Source organism: Pogona vitticeps, chromosome 3, assembly GCF_051106095.1.
Source record: "Pogona vitticeps strain Pit_001003342236 chromosome 3, PviZW2.1, whole genome shotgun sequence".
In the NCBI taxonomy this organism is placed as follows: Eukaryota; Metazoa; Chordata; class Lepidosauria; order Squamata; family Agamidae; genus Pogona; species Pogona vitticeps.
In genome coordinates this window covers 262,449,098-262,475,223 of record NC_135785.1, presented here as the reverse complement: position 1 = coordinate 262,475,223, position 26,126 = coordinate 262,449,098, and the positions used below count along the sequence as shown (strand labels likewise).

Here is a 26,126-nt window from a genome sequence, read left to right as displayed (position 1 = left end):
TATGGAGGACAAACACCTTTTCTAAGAGGGCAAAAGCCATAATCTATGGAGACGTAGAGTGCATACTTGCATTAAAATGAATACCACTTTGCAAAGTCGCCACACCCCCTCAAAATTCCCTACCTAGAACAGCCGATAGCCACAGTGGCTAGAGGATTCTGGGACATATTGTCCAAAATAGTTGTTGTTTTTTTTTCAAACTAAGTAGAATGCTATGGTGTTTATTTGTTTTATGGAGTATTTCTATTGCACCCAGTAACAAAGGATGTATGTATAGAGGGGAAGAACTGCAGAGGGGCATGATAATCTAGGCCAGCCACAGTGTGCCCACCTCTGATTTCACCCATCATAATCTGGAAATACAGAAGCCAGCACATAGAATCTGTAAAATCCACGGCAAAACTCAAATACTGTAGATAGATAGCTAGATAGCTAGATAGCTAGATACAGGCAGGCAGGCAGGCAGGCAGGCAGGCAGGCAGGCAGGCAGGCAGGCAGGCAGGCAGGCAGGCAGGCAGGCAGGCAGGCAAATAAATAAATAAATAAATAAATAAATAAATAAATAAATAAATAAATAAATAAATAAATAAATAAATAAATAAATAAATTCAGAAGTGCATTTGTATGAGAGAAAATGTTCTAAAGTATGCATTTGTGAAATTCCCTTTTTTTAAAAAAAATGCCAGGTTCGTGTAGAAACTAGATGGGGGCGGGATTTAGGAATGAAGGAAAGAGATTGAATCATTTTTCGCAGACAGAGTGGATAAAATGTTTTTTTAAATCAAAATGATATAAATCAGAGGTCCCCAACCCCCGGTCTGCGGCCTATCCAGGACAGGGCTGCAGACACTGATTTCCTACCTCCCTGTGAGCACCATTGCGCACATGCGCATGAGCATGTTTCGCCCCCTGCAAGCGCCACGTGCGTATGAGTGTGAGCCAGCTCCGCCCCCCCTCCGCAGTTGGGAAAAGGTTGGGGACCATGAATTTAAATCATGATTTAAATTTTTTTAAAAAAAATAATTTTTAAATTTAAACCATCCAAAAATTCAGATTTTTTAAAAAAATTACATTGATTCGATTTCAATCAAACCCACTCTGGACCATGAAAGAGAAACCCTATGGATCATCTGATGACACCGGTCGCCATCCCCTGTGGCCCTTTCTGCAAGAGATCCGTTTTAAGAACGATATTGACAAGAAGGAACGTGCATCCGCAGCAACCCAGATCAGAAAAGCGTCTGGAAAACAAGCCTGATGAGGAATGACTGAGGGAGACGGGTATGTTTAGCCTCGAGAAGTGACCTGATAGCCATCTTCAAGAATTTGAAGGACTGCCATGTGGAAGATGGAGCGAGCAGGTTTTCTGCTACTTGGAAACTAAACCAATGGATTCAAATTACAAGAAAAAGAAAAAGAAAAAAAAGCAGACTTCAATAAGCCTTTAAGAAGAACGTCCTGGAGGTAAAGTCTCTTTGAAGGCTATGGGTTCTCTTCCACGGGAGGTTTTCCACAGGGGTCATCGGTCAAGGACCCATTGGCCGTGGAGTAGCTGGCGCCCTGGACGAGATGACCTTTCCACCTCTACAGTTCTCGCAGTCTGTGTTCATTCATTCCAGCAAAACAACAACAACAAAGTTTTGTAGGCTATCCCAAAACAAGTTACACCACTGTGAGTTTTGTGCATTGCAGCCTACAAATTTCTGTGCGTGCCAAGATCAACACTGGCCTCCGTTTTGGAGGATAACGGATAGCAACGGAAACCTTCCTTTGAATTTAAGTCTGCCCAAGTCCTATGGGGAGTGCGTGCGAATTCAAGGGCCGGAGGGATGATGCAGTGGAGACCACAAGCTGACACAGCTGGGCCAGACCTGGACTTCAATAAAAAAAAGAAACACAGCGGGTCAAAGGATGAGAGAGGGGGACGTCATTCGAAGGGCCCTTGCAAATGCTAGGAGAAGGCGGGCAAGGATATATTTAGGTTTGCTGCCCACATGCCTCCTACCTTTCCCTGCTGTCATTCCATGCAAACATAAATTGAAATTAAAGAGCCCGAAAAACCCACAAAAACCATAAATTGAACACTTCTGCTAAAGACAGTGAGCTGCTCAAAGGAGAGGCCCCAAATTCCACTTTTTGGACAACAAATCCTGTTTGTTTATTATTGTTGTTACTACTCCTACCTCTTACTCTCATCTTCAATACTACAGAGTTGGACAGGACCCTATGGGTCATCTAGTCCATCCCCCCGTCAAGGAGCCCCAAACGGGGAATTGAATGCTGACCAAGAGGGGGATTTGATCGGTCAGAAGCCAGATTTGCTCTGAAGAACCTCATACCAGGCCCAAAGGCAGAAGAAAGGCTAGGAAGGGGAAAGGTAGAGAGTGGAAAGGGAGGGTTATCAGAATGGAGTTGGGACAGAATAAGCCGTGGACTGAGAAGCAAACATCCGATGGAAAGAAGAGGTGGAAAAGACGGTGCCGAATTGAGCACTTCTGCCTTTTCTTTGTCATCTGTTACCAATTTTCCATCCCCACTGAGTAGCTGAGAAACGATTTCTTTTCTCTGTCTTTTGCTACTATGCACGTACCCGAAGAAGGCTTTTTTGTTGCTGCTGCTGCTTTTAGGGTGACCCCTACACCAGAAAGTCGCATCGGAAAGATCTGGCTTCACCGAGATTGATTTGCAGCCTGGATTACGTCTGAACCCGCAGCCAAGGCTCACACAGGGGGGCTGCAGATGGATTCAGGGGTTCACTGTTTATACCGGATGTAAAAAAATAAATAAATCTAAGGATGATTAGGGAGGAGGAAAAAATGTGTGTGTTTCCCCGCTCCTGAACATCACAACCCAACTTATTATGTCACTGAAAAACTACCTCCAGGCATGCCCCCACCTTTACAAAAAAATTATATCACAATGAACCGTTAATGGGAAAAGCCCATTAAAATCATTCTGGCTTGAAAAAGCAGAAGCCCTCCAACAGCAGAGAGAGGGGGGGGGAACACTGTTTGGGAGCAAAGAGGGCTGGACCAATTCAAATCAGCCTTTGCATCATGGGGTCAGTTTAAAAAACCCTCCAAATTCACCCGTTTTATTAGCAGAGTAGCTAAACTGGGCTCAGCGTTAGCCTTCTCAACCCCATCCCTGCATCCGCCACAGCCCATGGCAGGAACATAATTCGAGAACATGCCCTACAACCGTTTACAGATAATGCTTTTTTGCATTATCTGTAAACGCCCCTTTCTCCACTTTAGTAGAGCGAGCACTTTCGGATCCAGGACGGACCGGACATCCCGTTTCATCGGGCGTCTCCCCTGCCAAGCGACATCCGGTTCTAGGTAAACCCCTCGGTTCCGTAATCATCCAGGCAATTCGAGCCGCTGTTCCCGTCCCCTGTCCTCCATGCAGAGCCCTGAAATCCTGCATCCCCTGCCTTGATACATAATAAATCAAAAGGAAAATAAAATATTGTTTTTATGTTACTGCTGTGGCACCACCGGGCCCGAAAGGCAGGAGAGATATTCAAGCAAAGAGTTTCAAAGACTTTGCCCTTAAAAGGAAAGCTTTGTACCCGATTAATTTTCTGCAGCCCCCACTCCCACTGGGGGAGGGGGGCAGCCCGTGAGTTCAAATAAGGCCTGCTTCTCAGATCCACTGCCCGGCGCTCTCTGGTCAAGTGGCAGCGAGACCGAGCGTCGTCTACTCCCTGCCAGGAAAGAGAACAGAAAAGCGATGCCAAGGCCGAGCTGTGCCAAATAGCTTTTGCAGAAAGAAGGAAGAAGGACCGCAGCAATCTGGAGCCATGTAAGAGAACGAGGAGTTATCTGGCTTTTTACTATGTAAATTCTCCAAAGTTATTGGTTCGTCCACACAAAACACGGCTTAATATTACTTCTCCCATTCTGTCCATCGCTGTAGCCTGGAAAGAGGGCCGGGTGATGGCGGGAGTGACCACCCTCCACATTCCCCAGTGAGTATTGTCTTTGAAAAGGTCACTTTCCCCCAACTCTCTCCAATTCTGTGTCCTCTGGCTGGTAAAAGCTTCCCGGGATCTTGAGCAGAGAAGGATCCTCTCCTTCCTCCGTTACCCGGTTCTTTGAATTTTGCTGGAGAGGCCACCAAATATACACCTGCAAGCTGAGGCCATCCCCAGCTCCTGCAAAGTGTCTGTGCAACCACCATAGGACGGGCCCAGGAGGTTTCCCTCCATGCCCGTCACCTGGGGCTGGAGGGAAGGGTGCCCTTCTTGTTTGATCCACCAAAGAACGCTTTCAGTTCTCTTGGCTGTGCCTGTGTTGTGAAAGCATAACATGAGAGTGCCTCGGGTTCTTTTTAAGGAGAAAGGCAGGACAGAAATATTATAAATATTTTTTGAGAATAAAGGCACCTCGTGGCACAGTGGTTATCGCAGTGAAGACTCTGCTCAGGACGTGAGTTTGATCCCTACAGGCTCAGATAGCGGCTCAAGGTTCACTCAGCCTTCCATCCTTCCGAGGTCGATCAAATGAGTACCCAGCTTTGGGGGTGGGCAATGTATAGCCAGCATAATTAAACTGTAAACCGCCCAGAGAGTGCTTTAAGCATTATGGGGCAGTACAGTATATCTGCAGCGCGCTTTGCTTTTTTGATCTGCTTTAGAACATTTCACAGGAAACGATGCACTTTACTTGCTGTTACTTGTTCTGAATCTTGGACAGGGCAGAATATAGGTGTAAAAATCAAAGCAAAAACCAAGCAGGCACACCCTAACCTGGTACTACTAATTATTATTATGTTTTCAGTCTCTGAAATACTCTTCTTCTCCTCGTCATCATCCTTACCCTCTTCAGCCCTTTCATTGCTATTTTTTACTACTTCTGTCATTGTTTCTTTCACTACAGCTGTTGACCTGCGATGAGAGTAACAGGACATGAAATACACACACCAAAAATGCAGACAAAAATATGTAGAAACATATCAGCACGCATTATCTAGTCTTCTGCACTTCAAACTGCAAGAAGTGAGGATGCTGTCTGCTGAACAACTGCAGATGCTACAGGAAATAGGACTTGACGTCATTCATATATTCACATCGCTGCTTTTTCTACAGAAATCCACTTCCGGGTTCGTGTTCGGGCTATGGACCGAGTAAGCCAGCAGAGAAGAACCCACCTTCCACCTGGACTATGAAGAAGTGGGAAACTGATGAGTCCCCAGGTCCTGTCATTAAAGCTCAGTTCTCGTAAACCCTTAGGGAGTCGGATCCATCTCGTTCCTGATCTTCCCCTTTTCTTCATATTAGGGCCTTTCTCCTTCCGAGTCTTCCCCCCCCCCCAAAGTACAACAGCCTCTGTTTCATCACGTTTCGTTTACAGAGAGAGCCCGTGCTTGATTTGATCTAGGACGCATTTGTTTGTCTTTCTGGCAGCCCAGGATCTCCCATAAAGCTTTCAAAGCCACGTGAATAAAACGGACCGAGGCGCCGAACGGTCAAACTAGGGAATAAATCTGAACCGGTTTTAAAAAGTAAACCGGCTGCCCCAAAGCGATCCCGGGGAGGAAGGTGCAAAACCTCTTCTGGGCAACCGTCGCCTCTCAAAGATGATTTGATAACGTGGTCTTATTTCACCCAGTTTAATTACAGGGTGGTGAAAGGATATCACCAACTTGGCTTTCGAGTCCATTCCATCCGAGCGGTGAGGATTCGAACAGGCAGTAAATGTGCCTACCGCTTTTACCCACAGATAAAACTACAATTTCTACGACTCCTTCTGTTGGTAGCCGAGACAGACTTGCTTGCCACGGGGCGCGCCCCCAATTGACAGACTGCCCACGGGGACATGTCCTGAAGGATCATTATGCCAATATGGGGCGACATGTTCCAGGGTTTTCCAGATATGGAGTACTCAGAAAAGGTTTCGCACTCATTTTTCTGGGGGACTCTACCTCCACACCCTGGCAGTTGGGCTGTGGTATGGTCCCCTCAGGCTTCTGTTTTGTCCCCCAGGCTTTTTAACATTGACATGAACGCACGGAGAGAAGCTGTCCGGAGTCACCAGGATGCGGACGACACCCAACCCGATCTCTCTTTTCCATCCAACCTCAAGGAAGCTGTTTTGGTTCTAAACCGACCCTTGGTGGACCAGATGAGGGCAAAAACCTGAAACTTCATCCAGACCAGACAGAGGTGCTCCTGGTCCATCAGAAGGCAAAGGAGGGATAACAACTAGTGCTGGATGGGGTTGCACTCCCCCATAGACTCACAACTTGGGTGTACATCTGGATTCATGCCTGAGCCCAGAATGTCTAGGCTTCAGCTCGGGAATGTTGGCATACAAAAGCATGAGATCTATCAAAGAGCTTGGGGTTTCTCCTGGAAAATACCTCCAGGAGAAACCTCTGGAATCCAAGCCTCCGTGTTCTCTTCCAAAAAAGCTTTCCGGCAGAGGCTGTGCCACGGTGCCTGCTGGGCTTACGAGGCAGAGGGAAAGAGGAGAGAGATTTGGCTGCTTTGAGAACCTTAACGCCACCAGTAAGGGAAAGGGACCCAATCACCTCTTCAACTGATAATAAGGAGATTACAGCACAAATCCTGCAAATACAGGATACTATCTTTTTTACACACACACACACACACACACACACACACACACACACACACACACACACACACACACACACACACACACAAAAAATGCCATAGTGGGCACCAAGTTAAAACATACTTTTTCAAACAATCTGTTTCCTGTCCAGTCAAGAGATGCCTATTTATAGTCCGTTTGCTAAAACCGTCTGGAGCCAAGAGCAACCCAGAAGCACTGTGTTCAGTTTTGCCCCATGTGCACATCACCTGCTGAGCCTCATGCCGCAGTGGTTAAACTGCAGTAATGCAGCCCAAACTCTGCACATGACCCAGGTTCAAGCCGAAGTAGCTGACTCTAGGTTCACTCCGCCTTCCTTCCAAGGTCAATACCCACCTCACTGGAGGCGAGGGCAACGTGCAGCCTGCATAATTACATTATAAGCTCCCCAGAGAGTGTTTTAAGCATGATGGGGGACAGTATGTAAGCAGCACACGTTGCTTTTCTGCTTTGAATCTACGCAAAGGGGTCAGTGGTCAGTCTGGGTGACCTGATCCACCTTGCTTCTTCCTATCTAGAAATTTGTCCTAGCCGCTGAGGCCAACTCAGGCTGCAAAACACAATTGCTTGAGAGACCAGCCAGGGCGTCATGCCTTGGAACAACCCAGAAAGCAATTCAGGAAATCCGACAATTGACATTCAGTGAAGAACCACAGGAAACATTTCACAGCAAAAAGGCTGAGGAGGGGGCTGGGGGGCTAAGCCTGCCCCACACGCTCACCCGAGAGGCCTGGCAGAATTACAACACAGCAATCAGATCGCCAAAAGGAAGAGAAGCAGAGATCTCCCTTGATGTGGTCTCCGGTATCAGGAAAAATTGAGACGGTTCCAAGTTTCCACCATGGCTTCTAGGATTGTGAATTATGAGCTAGTTTTTGCCTCCATAGCATTGCACTGAAAAATGCCACATGGATTGAGGGCACCCAATAACATGACAGATCTTTTGCATTCTCCTGCTCTGGGAAGGAACCAGAGCTTGGAAATGTTCCTATTTCCAACTATATATCCCAAAATTCCCAACCAGAAGGAGCGCTACAAAGTCAGCGCGCTGCAACACTGTCGCCTGCTCTTTGATCACTGACGTCTCCAAAATTCAACCATTCATGACATACTTGGTTTTTCCTCTTCCTGCGAAGAAGAAACCAAACGAATGAACACATGGGGGAGGGAATTTAACAGCTTAACAGATTCCCTTGGTTTGGATTCTTTTTCATCCCAGCCAATGAGAGGGGTGTTGTGGGGGAGGTCCCATGCTGTTTTATGGTAAACCGAAGCTGGCTGAGAAGCCGAAATTCTGGCTATCTGGATGTTTATCTCATTTGGGGAAAACTGAAATGTCTTCCACAGGAAGACCCTGGAATCCACTGGGATTAGAACCAAGAGATGTGCAATATAAGAAGTGTTTTAACAATGATAGCTGCACAAAATATTCAGAAGTGGTTTCCCATCCCCTTTTTCTGGGGTGCCCTGGGATGGTGTGCGGTTTGCTCGAGGCCAATGGCCCAGTGGGGAATCGAACTTCTGACTCAGCCGCCAGATCCCTAACTCTCTCAGCTATCCAGCCAGTTATGTTTTGTTTTATCTGATTTCATTTTACCTCTGTTCTACTTTAAAGGCTCTGAGCACTTGGGTGGAACACCCTGATTTCTGCAGGCAGGTAAACACTCCTTGGGCATAAAGAGTTTGCAAACCCTGAGATCTATGGCCATTCCCGGGGAGTTCCAAAAATATCCTCAAAAGGCTATAACGCCCATTAAAAAAAAATCCTAGTGCTTGTGAGTTCAAGAGACACAGGCAGTGTTTTCCTGTATGATTTCTAGCACACAAAACCAAACCTTGATCAGGTTTTTCCCAAAGAGGAATGCTGGTTCAATTCATCTCATCTACTCCCAGTCTACCTGCATTCGCAAATCAAGGTTTACGAATCTCTTTCGGCTTAGCCAGACAGATTAAAAAAAAGAGAGAGTTTGTTTCTCTAATCACAGAAAAAGCTTGGTTTCATTTTTGCTTTTCTTCTTCTTGACCTTTGCAGCGTGGACACCAAGAACGCCCACCAGCTGCTCAGAATTTGCCGGCTGCCCAAGCCAGGCAGGACAGTGAGTTCCATTGTCAGCCTTCAAGAGTCTGGGTTGTGCTCAAAACTCTGCCCGTTCGTTCCCCAGCTGCTTTTGTGCGGTTTCACTCTTGGCTTCCTGCCACCCACCACCCCACGCCTGCCAGCCTCTCCTTGGCCCCACGCCTCCTTTCAAATTGCCAGCGGCTCTTCCTTCGGGACACTGGAATGATCTCCCACCTCTAGGCTCTACGGCAGCCCATCCTCCCAACCGATCATCCCCACGACCGTCAAACCATACTCTCCATCCTTCTCATTAGATCATCAAAACTCGCTGGGTGGTCTTGGGTCAATCATTCTGGACCACAGCCTACCTCGCAGGGCTGCTGTGGAGAGAGCAGGAGAAGAGGAATAGAAGGGGTTCTACCATGGTGTGCTCTATAGAGGAAATGCAATAATTTTACTTTGTTTGTTTTATAGACTCAAGGTGGCTCACAATATTAAAAGAGTAGAATTAAACATTAAAAAACAATTAAACTGTATGCTATTTTTTTAAAAAATGAAGAATTAAAAAATATTAGGTAAAACATTAAAAACTATCTTAACAAATAAATGGCATTTAGGGACTCCGTCATGATTGATAAAAGCCTGCCTAAAAAGGTGGGTCTTCAGCTGTCGGCAGAAGGAGAACAGGAAGGGGGCCAGCCTGATATCCCGAGGGAGAGCATCATCACAACCTGGAAAATGTGAAAGGGGGGGCATCTCTTGTGTCCCTATCAGCCGTGCCTGTGCTGGCCATGGGACCAAGAGGAGTAGAGTACTACAGTGGTGCCTCGCATTGCGACGTTCATTCGTTCTGAAAAAATCGCTGCTAAACGAAAAGTCGCAATGCGAAATAAAAAAGCACATAGAAATGCATTAAAACCCAGTTAATGCATTCCTATGGGCTTCAGACTCATCGTTCAGCAAAGATCCTCCATAGCTCGGCCATTTCTGGTGCCTCTTAAGCAAGGAAAACACAGCGGGCAGCCATGTTTTTTTTCCCGGTGGCCATTCTGAAACCGCCGATCAGCTGTGTGAAAATGGAGGCTTTGTGGTGATCGGTTCCCTAAGCAAGGAACCGATCATCGCAAAGTGAAATTCCCCCATAGGGAACATCACAAAGCAATTGCTTTTGCGATCGCAAAAAATGTGTCGCTATGAGATTTCATCGCTAAACCGAGCAATCGCTAAGCGAGGCAGCACTGTACCTCCGTTTACGAATTTAATGCGTTCTATGGGACGTTATGTAATGCGAAAAATTTGTAAACTGAAACGTGGATTGCCCTAGGAACAGGGGCAGTGTTATAAACCTACAAGCACAAGGCATCCTGGGGAAACTTTCTTCATAAACTGGGGGGAAAAAACTGTAAACCAAGGCATTCTTTTCAATGGATTTCCGTTCGTAAGCTGAAAATGATGTTAACTGAAGTGTTCGCCAACTGAGGTACTACTATCTATCAAGAAAAACATAAATTGTTTTGCTTTAGCAAGGGAGGAAGAGGGGGACTTTGACCTCCCGTTCTCATGAGATCTAAAACAAAATCTTCTTGACAAAGGACAACAAACGTGGCATTTTTAAAACTCACTCCTCCCTTCTCAATGTATGATTTAAATATGTTCAAGACTTGAGAAAATTATACTTGATGGCAGATACTCCCAGAATCCCTCAGCCAGGACAGATGGGGCATTTGGGAAATGGTTATACACAAACCAAGTGTTCCAAACTCTTATTTTTTCCCCTAAAATAGCCGGGCCAGGCTAGCTGGGGGTTGTAGTTTAATATAAAGAACCCTCTGGACTACAGTTGGCCTTAAGGACATCTGGATAGCCTGGCTCTTAAATATTGTCTTTTAATGATGTAAGCCGCCCTTGGGTCCTTTCTTAAGGAGAAAGGCTTAAGGTAAAAATATTTTAAATAAAGAAACAAAATGATTTCCCCAAGCTTGAGACTTCCACCTGCGACAGCACTCTTTTAACTGGAGAACGGCAGGGAGAAAACCCCTAAGCAAAACGCTCCCGGCCTCTCTATGAGTCAGGTGTGAATCATTCAAATTCACTGATGCCAAACCTGATTATTCGAAGGGCATCCAAAGGTGTTCTTCTTGCTGAGTCCGAGGACAGAGCTTTTATTCCACCTAAACCAGCACGGTCAACTCCAAACTGGTACGAGCGATGGGTCTCCTTACGCTACCTAGAGATCCCCTAGCAGTGGTCCCCAACCCTCCAGATGTTCTTGGACTTCAACTCCCAAGAATCCTGGCCAACAGAGATGGTGGTGAAGGCTTCTGGGAGTTGTAGTCCAAGAACATCTGGAGGCCCCAAGGGTTGGGGACCACTGCCCTAGAGACTCTGGAGACCCTGGCAGCCCCCATCCAAGCCTTAACCAAGGGTGCGTTCAGGGGGGGTATCACGGTTCTGATCGCCCTTGGTTGGGCGGGAACAAATCCATTGGTCGCAAGCCAAGTCATCTTAAAACACAGCCTCCAAATCACCAGCAACGCTGAAAAATAACGAAAAACACGGCCCAGTGCTCAGAACGTTGTGTCCCAATGTGCGGTCAAGCTGTGCTGAATTAAGTGCCTATCTACTTTAAGGGGCCATCCGTTCTTGAGGGTCACGGAGGAATCCTTCTCGGCCAAAGGCCCCCCTGCGAAGATCAAATGCTTCTCTGACTTCGTTTTCTGTGCCAACTGGAGAAGCCTTCCCCCATCCTCGTGGACCATTTGCCCCCCCAGAACAAAGCAAAAGATCTCAGACTCTTCCTGTTGGAGGGGAGAATGGGCTGCAACACAAATCAAGAAGGGAGGGAGCTGCAGAAAGACAGAAGAAGCTTTACAGGTTCCTTCCTCTGCGTTCAAACTCTCTGCCACCCCAGTGTGTCATGCCAGAAAAGGCGCCAGCATGAGAACCCTGTATATTTTGCAAAGTTCTCATGCTGGCTCTCTCTATATCAATACCTGGGAGGAAAGCAATGACAAACCTTGACAGCATCTTTAAAAACAGAGACATCACCTTGCCAACAAAAGTTCGTATAGTCAAAGCTGTGGTTTTTCTAGTAGCGATGTATGGAAGTGAGAGCTGGACCATAAGGAAGGCTGACCCCTGAAGAACTGATGCTTTTGAATTTTGGTGCTGGAGGAGGCTCTTGAGAATCCCCTGCAATGCAAGGAGAACAAACCTATCCATCCTGAAGGAAATCAAACCTGAGTGCTCCCTGGAAGGACAGATCCTGAAGCTGAGGCTCCAAGACTTTGGCCATCTCATGAAAAAAGAAGACTCCCTGGGAAAGACCTTGATGTTGGGAAAGTGTGAAGGCAGGAGGAGAAGGGGACGACAGAGGACGAGATGGCTGGACAGGGTCATCAAAGCAACCAACATGAATTTGACCCAACTCCGGGAGGCAGTGGAAGACAGAAGGGTCCATGGGGTCACGAAGAGTCAGACACGACTTAACGACTAAACAACAACATATATATATCCCTACTGCATAATTATGCCCGTGGAAAGCAAACAGCATAACTCGCAATGTTTTCCCATTCCTAACTAACAAATGCCCACCTGAAATTCCAAGCAGAGACTCATTAAGTACCAGCAAAAAGCTAACACATATTATGCCATCTACTTTCCAAACGCATAACTACACAACAGGATTCTGGCCGCCTCCTTTAAGTTCTTTTTTATTTCACAAAAAGCTGGACTTCCTCAAACGCCATGAAGAAGTCCCCTGGAAAAATCTCAACCATCCCAGCACATGAAAAAGTCACTTCTTTGCATGACTACTGGTGTGAACCCCTCAAGCAGCATGGCTACTGGGGATTATGGGAGTTGGAATCCAAGAAAGTAACTCTGCAGCACAGGAAACGTGCTGGACTTCCAAGTTGTTGTTATGTGCCGTAAAGTGTTTGCATATTACGGTAAGCCTCGCAGAGTTTTCAGTGCGTATGGGACGTCAAAGGATTGGCCATCCTTCGCTGCTCTCCAGGGAGCTTTCGTGGTTACATGGGGATTCGAACTCAGGTCCCCCAAAACCCTTATCCAATGCTTTATCCACTATGCTTCTGTTACTTGTTGGGAGTGCCTCTCCCCAAGAAAATTGCACCACCAGATCCTCGTCGGCCACACACCTCTGGGTTGCTACTCCGAGGGAAGTTAGAAAAACATCTACTAGAAGGCAGGCTGGATAGGGAAGGCTATCCAAAAAAAGTAACTTTTCCAAACTGCAGTAGTGAGCAGCTCACTTCTCCCATGACCTGTACCTGGGCATCTTGAAAACTCAAGTCCAAGTGAGCGAACTCCGAATTCGGCTAAAGGTCTCTGTTGCGAAGGTTCGTGTGTTACCAGGCAAGGCTGCTGAACAAGCAGGATGGCCGCGCGGCCTCTTTTGGGAGGGCCAGTCCCCCACTGGAAGAGCTGACCAAGGCCAAGCCTGGTTTACGGATGAAAGGAAGAGATCAGGGCGCCTGGCTGCAGCGAGAGGCGCCCAGACAGACAGCAAAGTCAGCAGGGACACAGTGGAATGCATCTCTGCTACAGAACGATCGCCGCTTGATGCCCCCTTCCATCCTATCAAACAATCATGGAGTTGGAAGGGCTCCGTGAGGTCATGGAGTCCAACCCCCTGCTCAGTGCAGGAATTAAAGCAGCTCTGACAGAGGGTTGCCCTGTTTTCTCTCGAAGGCCTCCTGAGGTCATGGGTTCCATGGTCGTACTGCTCTAACAGTTAGGGAGTTTTTCCTGATATTTAATTATTACGCTTACACCCAGCAACGAAGTGCAATAAGAATCTGGCCATCAGAATTCCATTAAAATTATTAAATGTCTTTCTCATTGATCACGGTATGAAATTCTTTGCAAATCAGTGCACTGTGGATAATTACAACTTGATTTTATTTTATAAAGTGGGGTTTTTTTACATGCATTAATCTTTTTATTGAAACGTGGGGAGTTTTTTACTGTTAAAAAGCTTTATGTCTTAGGCGGTGATAGCTTTCATTTAAAATGTCTTCTGGTTTAAAGTTCTTGTTCAAGAAAAGTTTCAAATTCAAATTCTATATCAGGAGACAAGACATTCCTTTTTTCCTTTCTTTTTCTTTTTGTTACTAGCTGAAAATAGGACTCACCAATTCTTGGACTAGGGCCTCGATTTTATGGGGTTGCAAGGTCTTCTGCATAGATTATTTGGGGTAATCTTTCTGTGTTCCTATGACTCCCAAACTCATCGGTGAGCGAAGTTCCTCCATAGCGCCGCCATTTTCGCGCCCTTGGTAAGTGTGGGCAGGGCGCGAAAACACTTGCGGCGGCCATTTTAGGCACCCGGTGGCCATTTTGGAACAGCCAATCAGCTGTTTAAAAAAACATCGCAATGCAAAGATCGGTAAGCAAAACGCTTACCGATCATCGCAATGCGATGTTTTACCCATTAAAACATCGCAATGCGATCGCATTAGCAATCTAAAAAATTAGATCGCTATGCGGATTTGTCGTTAAACGGTGCACTCGTTATGCGAGGCACCATTGTATATGGATTCTGTAGAACACGTACTGTATTAAGACTGTAGCAAGCAAGAGCTACAAGGAGAACAAACCTATCCATTCTGAAGGAAAACCACCCGGAGTGCTCACTGGAATAACAGATCCTGAAGCTGAGGATCCAATACTTTGACCGTCTCATGAGAAGAGAAGACTCCCTAGAAAAGACCCTGGTGTTAGGAAAGTGTGAAGGCAAGAGGAGAAGGGGACGACAGAAGGCGAGATGGTTGGACAGGGTCACCAAAGCGCCCAACATGAATCTGACCAAACTCCGGGAGGCAGTGGAAGACAGGAGGGCTGGCGTGCTCTGGTCCATGGGGTCACGAAGAGTCGGACACGACTTAACGACTAAACAACAACAAAGCAAGAGCACCTTTTATCCTGGGGAGGGGAGAGATTAAATGAAATCTTTCTGAATAGTGATTTGATTTAAATCAAACCCACCCTGTGTCCTCTTGAATACCCTTTCTCAGCTGAGTCGGGCCCTCTTTTATGGACATGGCCGTTCTTACTGTCCAATTTATGCTTTTGCTAGCAAACAACAACACGAAGTGGAAAATCTGACTACCCCTGGCTCTCTGGAGACCCAAGACGCAGAAGGAACGACAAGAAGAACGAGAAATGTCTCTGCTGATTGGGCACTTGGGTCTTCCCTGAGGGTGGGGGGCTCCCTTTCGGAAGGCTGATGTTGGAAGGAAACATGGGTCGGAGACCCACATTCCTGACACACAGCACAAAGCACACAACTCATTCTCCAGTACGGCCCTCCTTCCATTACCCATCCATGCCTGGTATGTGCATCTACGAGCCCAATGTTTGGTACGTGTGAAATTACTTTAAACTCCAGTTTATTTTCAAATTCTTTTGCACGATCACAGGGCTGGCTAAAATTAAAATATCCAGAGATTTCAAAAGAAAACAACCCTCCATCACGGCACAAAACAAAGAGCAGGGGTCCAAAAAAAAAAAAAAAACATTACTTTTTTTTGCACAAAAGGGACACCCGTACGTAGGAATGTCGAGATTATTGCAGTTTTTTTCAAAGAATTAAACGACTCGTGGATGCTTTTGCATTACAGAGTGAATGGGCAGAACATCAGAAGTAACAGCCTATGAAAAACAAATAATAATAATTGTTTTAAAAAAAGAAACAGAACAAAAGCAATCTAAACCCCCTACAGAGGAATCGAAAACTTTTTCATCCGATGTTCTAGGCACAAAATTGACTCCAGTCGGCCAAAAGTTTAACACTTTACGGAGCCTTTACAATGCCGTCTAGGGAGTGATGGGAGGCTGGCACGTCAGTGTATGGGCTGCCGGCCACTGCTTCCTGGCGCGTAAAGCTCTTTTAAGGCCACCGCATCCCAGAATCAGGCTGCTCGAGGCAGCTTCCTCACTACGACTAAGGGAAGGGCCGGCTCGGCCCAGGAGCACCCCATCCTGCAATTCCCAAACCAGAAGCCCATCTTCAGCAGCCACTCCATGCTTTCTCAGGCGCACCGCTTACTGGCGTCTTTGAAACGTCACACCCTAGTCACAGCTTGAAAAACTGATTTTGGAGACTCAGAAGCCCCCCCCCCCCCGTTGGCACAGCTGTCCTGGGAGTGATATTTGGAAAAAGACACTATTCCAGCTCCTTATCAATGTTCCTCCGGGCAGGCATGGATCACACTGCCCTTCCCTCCCATGCGTGCAAGGCCATAATAGGCCAGATCCATACAACCGCTGCCGCCCACTGTTTTTCTGGGTGGGCACGGTGCAACTCCTGAGGCTGCAGGGAATGGGGGCCCGCCCATCTGGTCCATCCGCCAGCCCACCACCAAGCAGGCCCAAGCTCACCGTCCCTCTGCCTGGGTAGACACAAGAGCATCCTGTATATCCATGGCGTTATGACACGGATCGCCCCACCCCACGGCTTTTATTGAAAAGGTTCCTGGAGTGAGTTACAAGTCACCACGACTGAGGGTTTTGTCCTCTAAACCCAAGATAAAGCACACAAGGAATAAGGGATGCGGAGGGAGGAGGAAAGTAATAAAGTCTGAGATATAATTCTTCTTCCTTGGGCTTTAAAAGGAATAAAACGGAACCTAAGAACCACCCTGTTCCTTCCTTTGGAAATCAACATATCTAGGTTCCTGGCCCATTTTTTTTTTTTTTTTAAACCAAGTATTTCACCTCGTGCCTCTGGTGTCAACTATGCCTTAGGAGCATCGCCTCCTCTTTCCAATGTTGCATGTGTCATATTTAAGGTGCCCCTTCCAGTGATGGGCAGCAGAGCTAGTTAAAAGTATACTAGAAGGGGAGTGGGGGGTGGGAGCCATGCCTGGAAACCCATCAACTTTCAGAGGATGATGATTCTGAGCATGGAGAAGGAGACAGGATTTCATCTACTTTTTTTTTAAAAAAACCCACTTTTTGCAGAAAAATCACCCAAGAATTCTACGTGAAGCCTCCCATCACCATCTCCATCGCCAGCCCATCCCAAATCATGGCACAACCGATGAAAAAGCAGAGTACATCTTACTTTCTCTCAGGTATGCCCAGAAAACATCATGAAAACTTGAAAGGGAGTCATACAGAAGAGAGGCAGGAATGCGTTCTCGATCCTCCCAGAGAGCAGGATAGGTCATCATGGGCTCAAGTCACAGGAAGCCAGATTTCGGTTGAATTATCAGGAAAAACTTCCTAACCGTTAGAGCAGTACGACAATGCTGGAACCCATGACCTCGGGCGGTGGTGAGCGCTCCAGCCCTGGAGGCATTCAAAGGAAAATTAGATAACCGTTTGGCAGATATCCTTTGACTTGTATTACTGCATTGAGCAGGAGGATGGACTGGATAGCCTCAAGAGGACCCTTCCAACTCAATGATTCTGTGATACTATGATCATCGCCCAATAGAATTCCCCAGCTGGGCGACCCCTTGCTTATATTAAAATGCAACTCCCACCAACCCAGCTATGTGGAACAGGGCCTGCCGTTGTATCGGTACGATGCTAATTAGCGAAAGCCGCCTTTAAGCATTTTATGACACAGAAAATCTGAACAGCCTGCTTGAAACATTCAATGGTTCTTTAGCTGCACACACGTTCACAAGACACACCCCGTAGTCTGGCCACCATGCAGGAGGATCAAGAGAAAGATGGTAGCAGTTGTAAATCGCAATTTCCTCGCTCATGCCAACCCTCATTTTGAAACTTACTTCCCTGGAGCACAAAATGAGGATTATGGTTTACTAGAGAGCAATAACAGCAAGATACAACTGTTCCAAATCAATAAAAGGAGACAGCCAGCCAGTGCTCTTCCCGTCGATTTTGAAGTCTCTCCCTAAAACTTTAGTGGTCACTACTACACGGTTGCATACGGAACACTATTTTCAAAGAATTAGGTATCTCCAAGTGGATTCCAACTTGTGCCCACTTCTCCAGGGTTCTCCAAATACAAAGAACCCATAGAAGTCGTGTTTCTCAGCTCCTCCTGGTGGGGGCGCTCTATGGCCAGCTTGCCCAAGGGCGTGCAAGCTGGCTCTCCTCCCTGGGAGGCATGCCGGGGGAATTGAACGCCATCCCAAGCAGGGGCTCTAATCCACCGAGCTAGCCAGCCAGCGAAAGGGCAGGTTTAATAAAGTTGCTGACATGACCTACGACAGCATTTCAAACTTCTCTCTGGATTGTACCTGTTTCAGCTCATGGAGAGGCTCACGGGAGGGCAGGTCCTTCTACACACAAAGCATCGCAACCGTTGTGGGGAGGGAAAAGGCTCTTCAAATGCGGGGAAAAACATCCCATTTCATGCAAATCCTCCACCACCACCACCGGCACCACGGTTTACAGCCTAGACCCGGTTTTAACGCCAGAGTGCAAACGGCGTCTCCCGAACCAGGAAGTGGGGCTACATCTGCAGAAAGATCTCACTTCGTATTGAGCCAACCCTGTGGAACCCCTTCACACAATCCTTCCCGTCTTATGTCTTATCCTTCTTCCGATCGGAAAGATGTTCACCACGACAAGCCCCACTCACATCAGCAAAATCACTGGGGCACAACCATCATCACTTTCAAAGATTATCTGCACCTGAGGCCTAGGGGAAAAAAAATCCTAATGTTGGTACCAACTTTAGGGACTTACGCAGGTCGCGATTTAATGCATCTCAGTCATGCAGTGGGTGTCCACATTCATAAATGGAGGGACACTCCTCCCCTAGATATTTGCAAGGAGAAACGGATTCATCCCAGAACTTGGGAAGTTTTGTTTGGGGGTTATTATTTGGCCTACCATTCCCAAAATCTGTTTTGGAGGGTTTCGGGGAGATGCGATCCCCCCAAAATTAAAAAAAAATCCTAAAGAGACCGTTTTCTTAAGTTCTGGGTCCTCCCTGGAGCATCACGCAGAGAACTAGTGGAAGAGCACCTCTGCTTGTTCCACCCACCCAACGCCGCCCCTTTCAAAAGCAGACTGGACTCTAGCGAGATGGACAAGAGTCATACCACACTGGACACCAAGGTCACTTAAGCTGGCCGAACACGCTCATTTTTTCCGGTGCAGATCGCAAGAACAAAATCCTCCCTCCAAATATCAGCACAAAACACCAAAAAAACCCAAGATTCTTAACTTTTTCAAAGTACTTTAGGGCAATATAAACGTGAAGGACTCACCACCTGTGGTTTGCTCCTGGCAACACCGGTGCTCGGTGGTTCTTCGTGATGCTTAGGGCATCTCGGCAGCTTAGGTTCCGATGTCGTCGGGGTGGCGGGCGACGACCTGGGCATATCCGCGGTGCCGGTGGAGGACGGTTCCCCCGAACGGAGGGAGAGCATGTAGTGCTTGGTCACGTCCTCCAAGGAAGGAGCTTGGAGAACCGGGTAGGGTTTCAGGGGGAGACAAGGATGTTCCTGGGGGGCTGCGTGGCCGCTCTGATTCACGGAAGGAGGCAGGTTGGGGTCCGAGATGGGGATAAAGGTGGCCGGCTCACTGGTGTGGCGGACGTGTTTGGAGGCTGGCCGCGCTCTTCCGAGAGGGGCAAGAGCAGTGGGGGACGGCGTGGTCTCTTCTCGTCTACTCTCCTGACCGTTCGCCCTGTTGGCCCGCTTCTTGTTGCTTCGGGAGCTTTGGCGGACCATCCGAGGAGAAAGGACTTCGGCCAGTTTGGGGTCGAAACTGTAGTTTGCGGCCCCATCCGCCCCATCTTCCTCCGGCGCCAGGGGCAGGTCAGGCTCGGACGGCGCTTCTTCTCCCATCGCCTGGTCTCTCTGCTCGGAGAGGATGGGCTCGCTGCTGGATGGAGGGATGCTCTGCTCCATCTCGCTGATGGGTTCCCCCGGGCCATCGAAGCCCGTGCTGGCTAGCTCGCCGCGCCGGCTGGGGTCGCTGAAGGACTTCTTCTTGATGGTCTTCCCATTGCCCTTCTCGTCCATCACTCTGTCCATGGCCCCGGGCAGGCTGACGATGTTCTGGATCATGGTGCTGTAGTCCTTGACCCCATCGCTGCAGACGGACAAGTCGCTCGCCGCGCTGCCCGTACATTCGGAGAGGGCGACCGCCGAGCACTCCGGGAGGCCCGCCTTTGAATTCAGTGACCCCAGGAGATTACTATCAACGGAGAAGTTCTTTCCGTCCTCGGCGATGGAGCACCTTCTGTGGGGCATGGGGTCACTCAAGGACCGGTAGGTTTCGCCGTTGGCTTCCCCACCGCTTCCGCTACTAGACTCAGAGCCGTTGTTACCCACCGATGGAAACTTCCGCCGCCGCCGCAGGGCGCTGGGGGTCAAAGGTGCCTCCAGCAACCCTTGCGACGCCATTTTGCTGTTGGGAAGGGGCTCCTCGGCACCAGCCGGCTTCTCGCTAATTGCTCCCGTTGCGTGGTTTGAAAGAAGCCTCTCGCTGAGCTCCGGATAGCCAGCTTGGCCTCCCCTTTGGTTGGAGGACTTCCACGCTGCCACAGAGGAGCTGAGGTAGCCGTACGCAGGGCCGGCCTCCGGCTCGGTGACAATGCCTTCGTCGGTCATACTGGATTCTGGACCCGAGAGCTCTTCCGAGGATTTCCTGCGGGAGACGTTTCCTTCGGAGGCAGCTTGGCTCAAACATCGGCCGCAGCGACTTTCCAGAACGTCCTCCTTATGCTTTTCCGCGCCGTCTCCTCCGCTTCTCACGTCGCCGCCGTCCTTCTGCTCAGAAGCAAAACTATAATCCTGTTGAGAGCCAATCTTGCTGATCTTTTCGAAGACTTGCCGGGCTTCTTGAATGTACTGGTCTTGGATGACAACCGGTATCCCGGCGTCCAACTTGCCCGGGCCGGTTTCCAGGCTGGAATCTGTACCCTCGTGGTCGACGGCCATCGTACTAAGAAGAAGTTCCGAAGAGCTCTGTTTCATGCCGTTTTGGTGGAAAAGTCTGCGGGGAGCAGGTTTGTCCGAGTAGGTAAAAGATTTGGCCCTTCTCAGCGTGGCCGTCAGATCTTTCAGGGTGGGGCGGCCGCCCGGTGCCCGGTGGGTTGGTGGCTGAAGCTCACTCTCCGCTCTACCCCCTGCGAACGTCTGCTGGTATCTCTCGTAGTACCTGCTGGCGCCGCCGCCACCAACGCCCACCTCTTCTTGCTCACTCGAGGAGATGCTCTTCTTCCTGGCCTTCAGCTCCGAGAGGTCTGATCTCAGGAAGCCGAGGAGGGCCAGGGTTTCCGTCGCAATGTCCGGATTGGACATGGACTTCCGGTGCTTGGCCTTCCCACCGGCTTCCAGGCCACAGCACTGCAGGTTCTGGAGGGAAGGCCGCTCCTCTTTCGTCCTGGCGACGATGCCCGGCGGCAGCTTCGGCCGGGCGCGGACCTGGGCCTGGAGCCGGGCGAGGCTGTCGCTTTGGCCGAAGCTCGGGGACCGAAACACGCCGCCCAGCCCCCCCAGGGGGCTCTTGCCTTGGCCGGCCCAGGCCGGCCCGAAATGGTCTTCCTCCTTGAGCGTCTCGGTGCTGGAGTAGCGGCTGCTGCTTCGGGACCCGCAAGGGCTGGACCCAAAAGGGGGGATGGTCACTTTCGAGACCCGGGAGACCAGGGGCAGTGGGGAGGCCGACGAAAGGAGCCTGGCGCCCCCGGGCTGGGGCAAACCGCCGCCTTCGGACCAGCCCCTCGCCAGCGGTTTGGGGACCTCCATGCCGACGGCAGAGTCCAGAGCTGGAGCCAGGGTAGTCCTTTCCTCAGCCGGGGAGGGGAGATAGTGGCCCAGATCCTCCTGGGCCTTCCGGTGCCACTCCAGGCCAGCCAGGCCGTCTGAGTCTGGGAGGCCGAGGTCCTTCTGCTGCCTCCGGAAGGCGCTTCTCCTGGCCGCCACCCCTGGGGGGTTCATCATCATCTCCTCCTCCTCCTCCTCCATCATCAGCTCTTCTTCCTCACCACTCTCCGAAGATGGCTCCCCCGGGGATCGGGGCCAGCTCTTGCCCCCGAGGGTGCCGGTGGAGGAGGAGGAAGAGGAGGGCGAGGGGCAGGCCGGCCGGGCCCCCTCCGGCCGGGGCCGAAGCCGCAGCTCCTCCGGGCAGCCGGCCACCCCGCGAGGCTGCCCCGGGACCGCGACGGAGAGGCCGCCCGGGGCTGGAGGGCCCCTTCCGTGCGCCGACGGCCAGCTTTCCTCCCGCGGGAGGGGCCTCCGTAGGCCCGGGAAAGGGATGCACCGGCGGGGCGGAGGCGGCGGCGGCGGGTTGGGGTTGGTGGTCGTCCTCGTCGTGGTCCCTCGGCGCTCCCGGCCGCCCTCCTCCTCCGCGGGTGCCGGCCCTCCTCGTCCTCCTCCTCCTCGGCGCGGGGGCGGAGGGGGCCCCGATCCGGGCTCCCGGAGGAGGAAGAAAGGTCCTCCCGCGCCTCCTCCTTCCTGGCGGGGCTCTCCCGGCGGCGCCCGTCGAAAACTATCCCCGAAAAGTTTCCGCATCTCCGTCACGCGCGGCCAGTCCAGCGCCGCCGCCGCCGCCGAAGCCTCGCCGCCGCCTCCGGGGCCGCCTCCTGCTCCTCCGCCTGGCGGGGCCGCGCTCCGTCCTGGTCCCCCCGGGGGGCGCGTCTCCTGGGCGGCCGCCGTCGAAGAAGAAGAAGGAAAGCCCTCGGTGGTGGCTGGCCCGGCCACGGGGCCCCCCGGCGGCGCCTCCCGCTCCGGCCCCAGCCCCAGCCCGGGCTCCGAGGGCTGCTCCCCGCCGCGCCGGGCCTCCCCGCCGTCGAAGCGCCGCGACAGCTGCCGCACGGAGGGCGAGAGGCTCCGCCAGGCCCGGCCGGCCGGGGAGGAGGAGGAGGCGGCGCCGAAGGAAGACGCCCGGCCGGGGGAGCGCCGCTGCCGCCCGACGGGCTCCTCCAGCGGGCACGGGGAGTGGGGAGGCGGCGGCGGCGGCGATGTCCCCCCAGCGGCGCCGGGAGGCTGAGCCTGGCCGGGGCCCCCGCCGTCGTGGCCGCCCCCTCGCCCGCCCCCCTCCTCGGCCGCGACCCACCTCTCCAGCCGCTGGAAGGAGAGGCTCCTCCTGGCCGGGGCGCCCGGGCCCCGCGAACCGCCGCCGGCCTCGCCCCCCTCCGCCATGGCCGGCCCCCCCACCGCCGCCGCCGCCGCCGCCGCCTCTACGACGCCATCCGGAGAAGGGGCTCGGTTGGAAAGTGGGGGGGGGGGGACGGGAACCCGGGGGACCCCCCCACTCCCGCCTCCCTCCGGGCAGAAAAGGAAGGAAAGGGGGGTTAGTTAGGGTCGGGCCGGGGGGAGCCGCTCTGCTTTGCACGCCCCCCCACCGCCCGCAGCCCCTGCCTCTCTCCCCCCCCAAAAAAAAGCTTGCTTTCGGTCCCGATCCGGCCTCGTCCAGGCGAAGGAGGAAACTGGAACTCTCCGCGGCGGCGGACAAAAGCTGGCCCACTTGGGGGGGGGGGGAGGCCCGCCGAAGAAGGGGCAGGAGCCGCGGATGCGCGGCCCCCCACCCAAAAAGAATCCCTCGCCGGCTCAGAGGAAGCGGCCCCTACGGCTCCCTAAGGAAGGCGGTGGGTGGGAGGAAAGAACCCCCCCTCCGTTTGCCAATTTTTTGGGGGGGTCGTCTTCGGGGCGCCATCGCCCCCCCTTCCAAAAAAAAATCCAAATCCCCCAAAATTCAGTTTCTTAAAAAGCTTCCGGAACTCCCCGCTCGGGGCGAGCCGACGGGCATCCTGCTTCTGCCTCCCGTTTGTTTGTTGTGTTTATTTTTTGCAGGCTGCTTTTTTTTCTCCCCCCTCGGCTTGCTTTCTCTCTTTCTTTTTTTTTTCTTCGTTTTTTTGAACGTTTCACATAAACTTTCCCCCTGAAGAGGCGTGGTTTCTTTTTTTCAAGGAAAAAAAAAAAGAGGGGGGGATGGTCTCTTGCAAGGGAAAGAAAGTCTCTGGGAACGTTTCTTGTGCAATTTTTTAAAAAAAAGGCGAGCGAGGAGGGGGAGGAGGAAATGAGGAGTTCAGGCCTCCCGGCCTCCCACTTTTCTCTCCCACGGGTTGCCTCTGTGCTAGGAAGAAAAGTCATTTTTTTCTCATTGCAGCTCCTGCAGCCTAAGACCCCAGGAGCCAGAGAGGAAGAGCCCCATCCTCTGTAGAAAAATTGGTTTCTGGGGGTTTAGGATACCGCCCCCATCCCAAACAGGGGTTCTAGGTCCAACCGAGGTCGAGCTCTCACTGGGTGGAGAAATGACGGAACCAAAGTTTGGGCTCTTTTTGGAGATCTTTGGGAGAAGACCGAGACTCAAGGCCAAAAGACGGGGAGGTAGAAGGGAAAGAGGAAGGTCAAACGTGAGATGGACCAACTCAGTCAAAGAAGCCATGGCCTGGTCATTCCGAGGGTTAGCATGCGTGGAGGCAACTTGACAGCACTGAACACAGCCACAACGGCGGTGCAACTGTTGCAGGATTGCACAGCCGATGGTGCAACTATTGCAGGATTGCACAGCCGGGATCCACTCCCGATAAATCTGTGTTGAGATGTAGTTTTAAAAACTTACGTTGCATCAGTTCTTCCGCCAGCATGCACGGGCTAAGAGATCCTGCAAGTTTGACTCTAAAAAAGTAAATGTTCCAAGCTCAAGGTATGCTACTCTTGGACATGGAGGTTCTTTGCAGCTCTTAGATCTATTGGACACAGAGGTTCTTGTCCATTCTTGTGACCAATGGCCATCGGCTGGCAAAATGTAAGAGGGCCAGCCCCTACCATTAGGTAGAGCCAAAGGCAACTGTCTCAGGCAGGAGATCCCAAGTGTTGTAGAGGAGCCCTGAGAGAGAAAAATGTATGTGCGTGTCTCTGGAACGTGGTGGCGGTTCTGAGTACCACCTTTTCAAAACGATATGGAAAAGCTGAAACGAGTCCAGAGGGGAGCAACCAGAATTTCTGGAACCCAAGCTCTATGAGGAATCCTAGAATCATGGAGTCAGAAGGGGGCCTCCTAAGGCCATCCAGTCCAACCCCCTTGCTCAAGGCAGGAATCCCAAATCTGAGCAGATCAGACAGAGGGTGGCCCCGTTTTATCTCGAAGGCTGGGGCGCTCAACACCTCCCAAGGGAACCGTTGAGGGTGTGTGTGTGTGTGTGTATGTGTGTGTTTAGCTTGGAAAAGAGAAGACTAAGGTGGCAGGAGAGTCTGTCTGGAAGGACGTTCTCTTCTAATGCTTTAGATTCGAACGCAGGACCCAAACCCCAAGACATTCTGAGCAAACAGTGGAAAGAACGTCCTGATGGGAAGAGCTATTGAGTCGCGGAGCAGGAGACCACCGCAGAAGGGGGGTAGACCACTCTCCTTCATTAGAGGATTTTCAACAGAGGTTGGAAAGCCTGGTCAAGGTTGATTTAGTGGTGGAACCCCCTGTTCGTGCATGAACGGGGTTAGACTAGATGACCCTCGGGGTCTCTTTCGAACTGTACCGTTGTCCAGCATCACCTACAACTCCAGTGCCATCCTCATTGGAAATAAGCTTGTTTTCCCCAGGAAGCTCTAAGCTCTCCGGCTTTCTGCTCTGTCCATTGGGACCCCTCTAAGGGATGGTCAGCCAGTGGGAAGATGTCGCCCTCCACTTTTATTTTAAAAATGAATCGGTTTTGATGGGATGTGTGTGTGGAGGGGAAATTCCCGTTCAATGGTGCTTTGAGACCGCCCCATCTCCTGCGGCTTCCTCTGGCCGCTTGCTAACGTCTCTTTTGACTCCGAGCCATATCTAAGCCCTCTTCCGTCCTCCCCCCCCCCTTTTGCATTTCTGCATTCTCAATAATTTTTGAGGTGGCAGAGGAGGAGTTAAAACGGGGTGACCTTTGTTCCTTCGGACATCCAGAGCAAAATTTGGAGCACTCCGAATGGAGCAAAACAACAACCGAATGTTTTAAGGCTGTGTGTTGTTTTTAAAGGGGGCCCTCGGAAAAAGTGTCTCCTCCAGAAGGGATTTGGACACCTCCTGCCCATTAAACCTTTTAAAAGGGCAGCTGGGTTGTCGGGAACTTACACATTCTGTTCAAGAGTCTTGGGGGGCTGTATTTAAAACCAAAAAGATTATAGCCTTGTTGCCCTACTTTGAATTTTGGAACCAGGTTGAATCGATTGAGCTCATAACAAGAAAAAGTCCATTTTACAGATGACAACTGAGATGAAAGGCTTTTTTCTTTCTATCAAAGTGTTTAGTGAAACTTCAGTGTCCTTGTGTTGTTTAGTCGTTAAGTTGTGTCTGACTCTTTGTGACCCCATGGACCAGAGCATGCCAGGCCCTCCTGTCTTCCACTGCCTCCCGGAGTTCGGTCAAATTCATGTTGGTCGCTTCGCAGACACTGTCCATCCATCTCATCCTCTGTTGCCCCCTTCTCCTCTTGCCCTCACATTTCCCCAACATCAGGGTCTTTTCCAGGAATTCCTCTCTTCTCATGAGATGGCCAGAGTATTGGAGCC

The 26,126-nt window shown here is 50.7% G+C and overlaps 1 protein-coding gene across 2 annotated transcripts in view; it reads right to left on the bottom strand.

The window, feature by feature from the left end:
• The window catches only part of ARHGEF17 (Rho guanine nucleotide exchange factor 17), a 187,394-nt gene extending 164,559 nt beyond the window's left edge, over positions 1 to 22,835 (bottom strand). The window contains exon 1 of one of the 2 annotated variants that reach the window (XM_072993452.2): positions 18,903 to 22,835. In XM_072993452.2, coding sequence (XP_072849553.2) covers positions 18,903 to 22,781 — 3,879 coding nt within the window. In that variant the 5' untranslated portion in view covers positions 22,782 to 22,835. Of the gene's footprint in view, positions 1 to 18,899 lie in introns of both variants that reach the window. The other variant, XM_072993451.2, reaches the window with a different exon arrangement.
• Between the last annotated feature and the right edge of the window lie 3,291 nt (positions 22,836 to 26,126).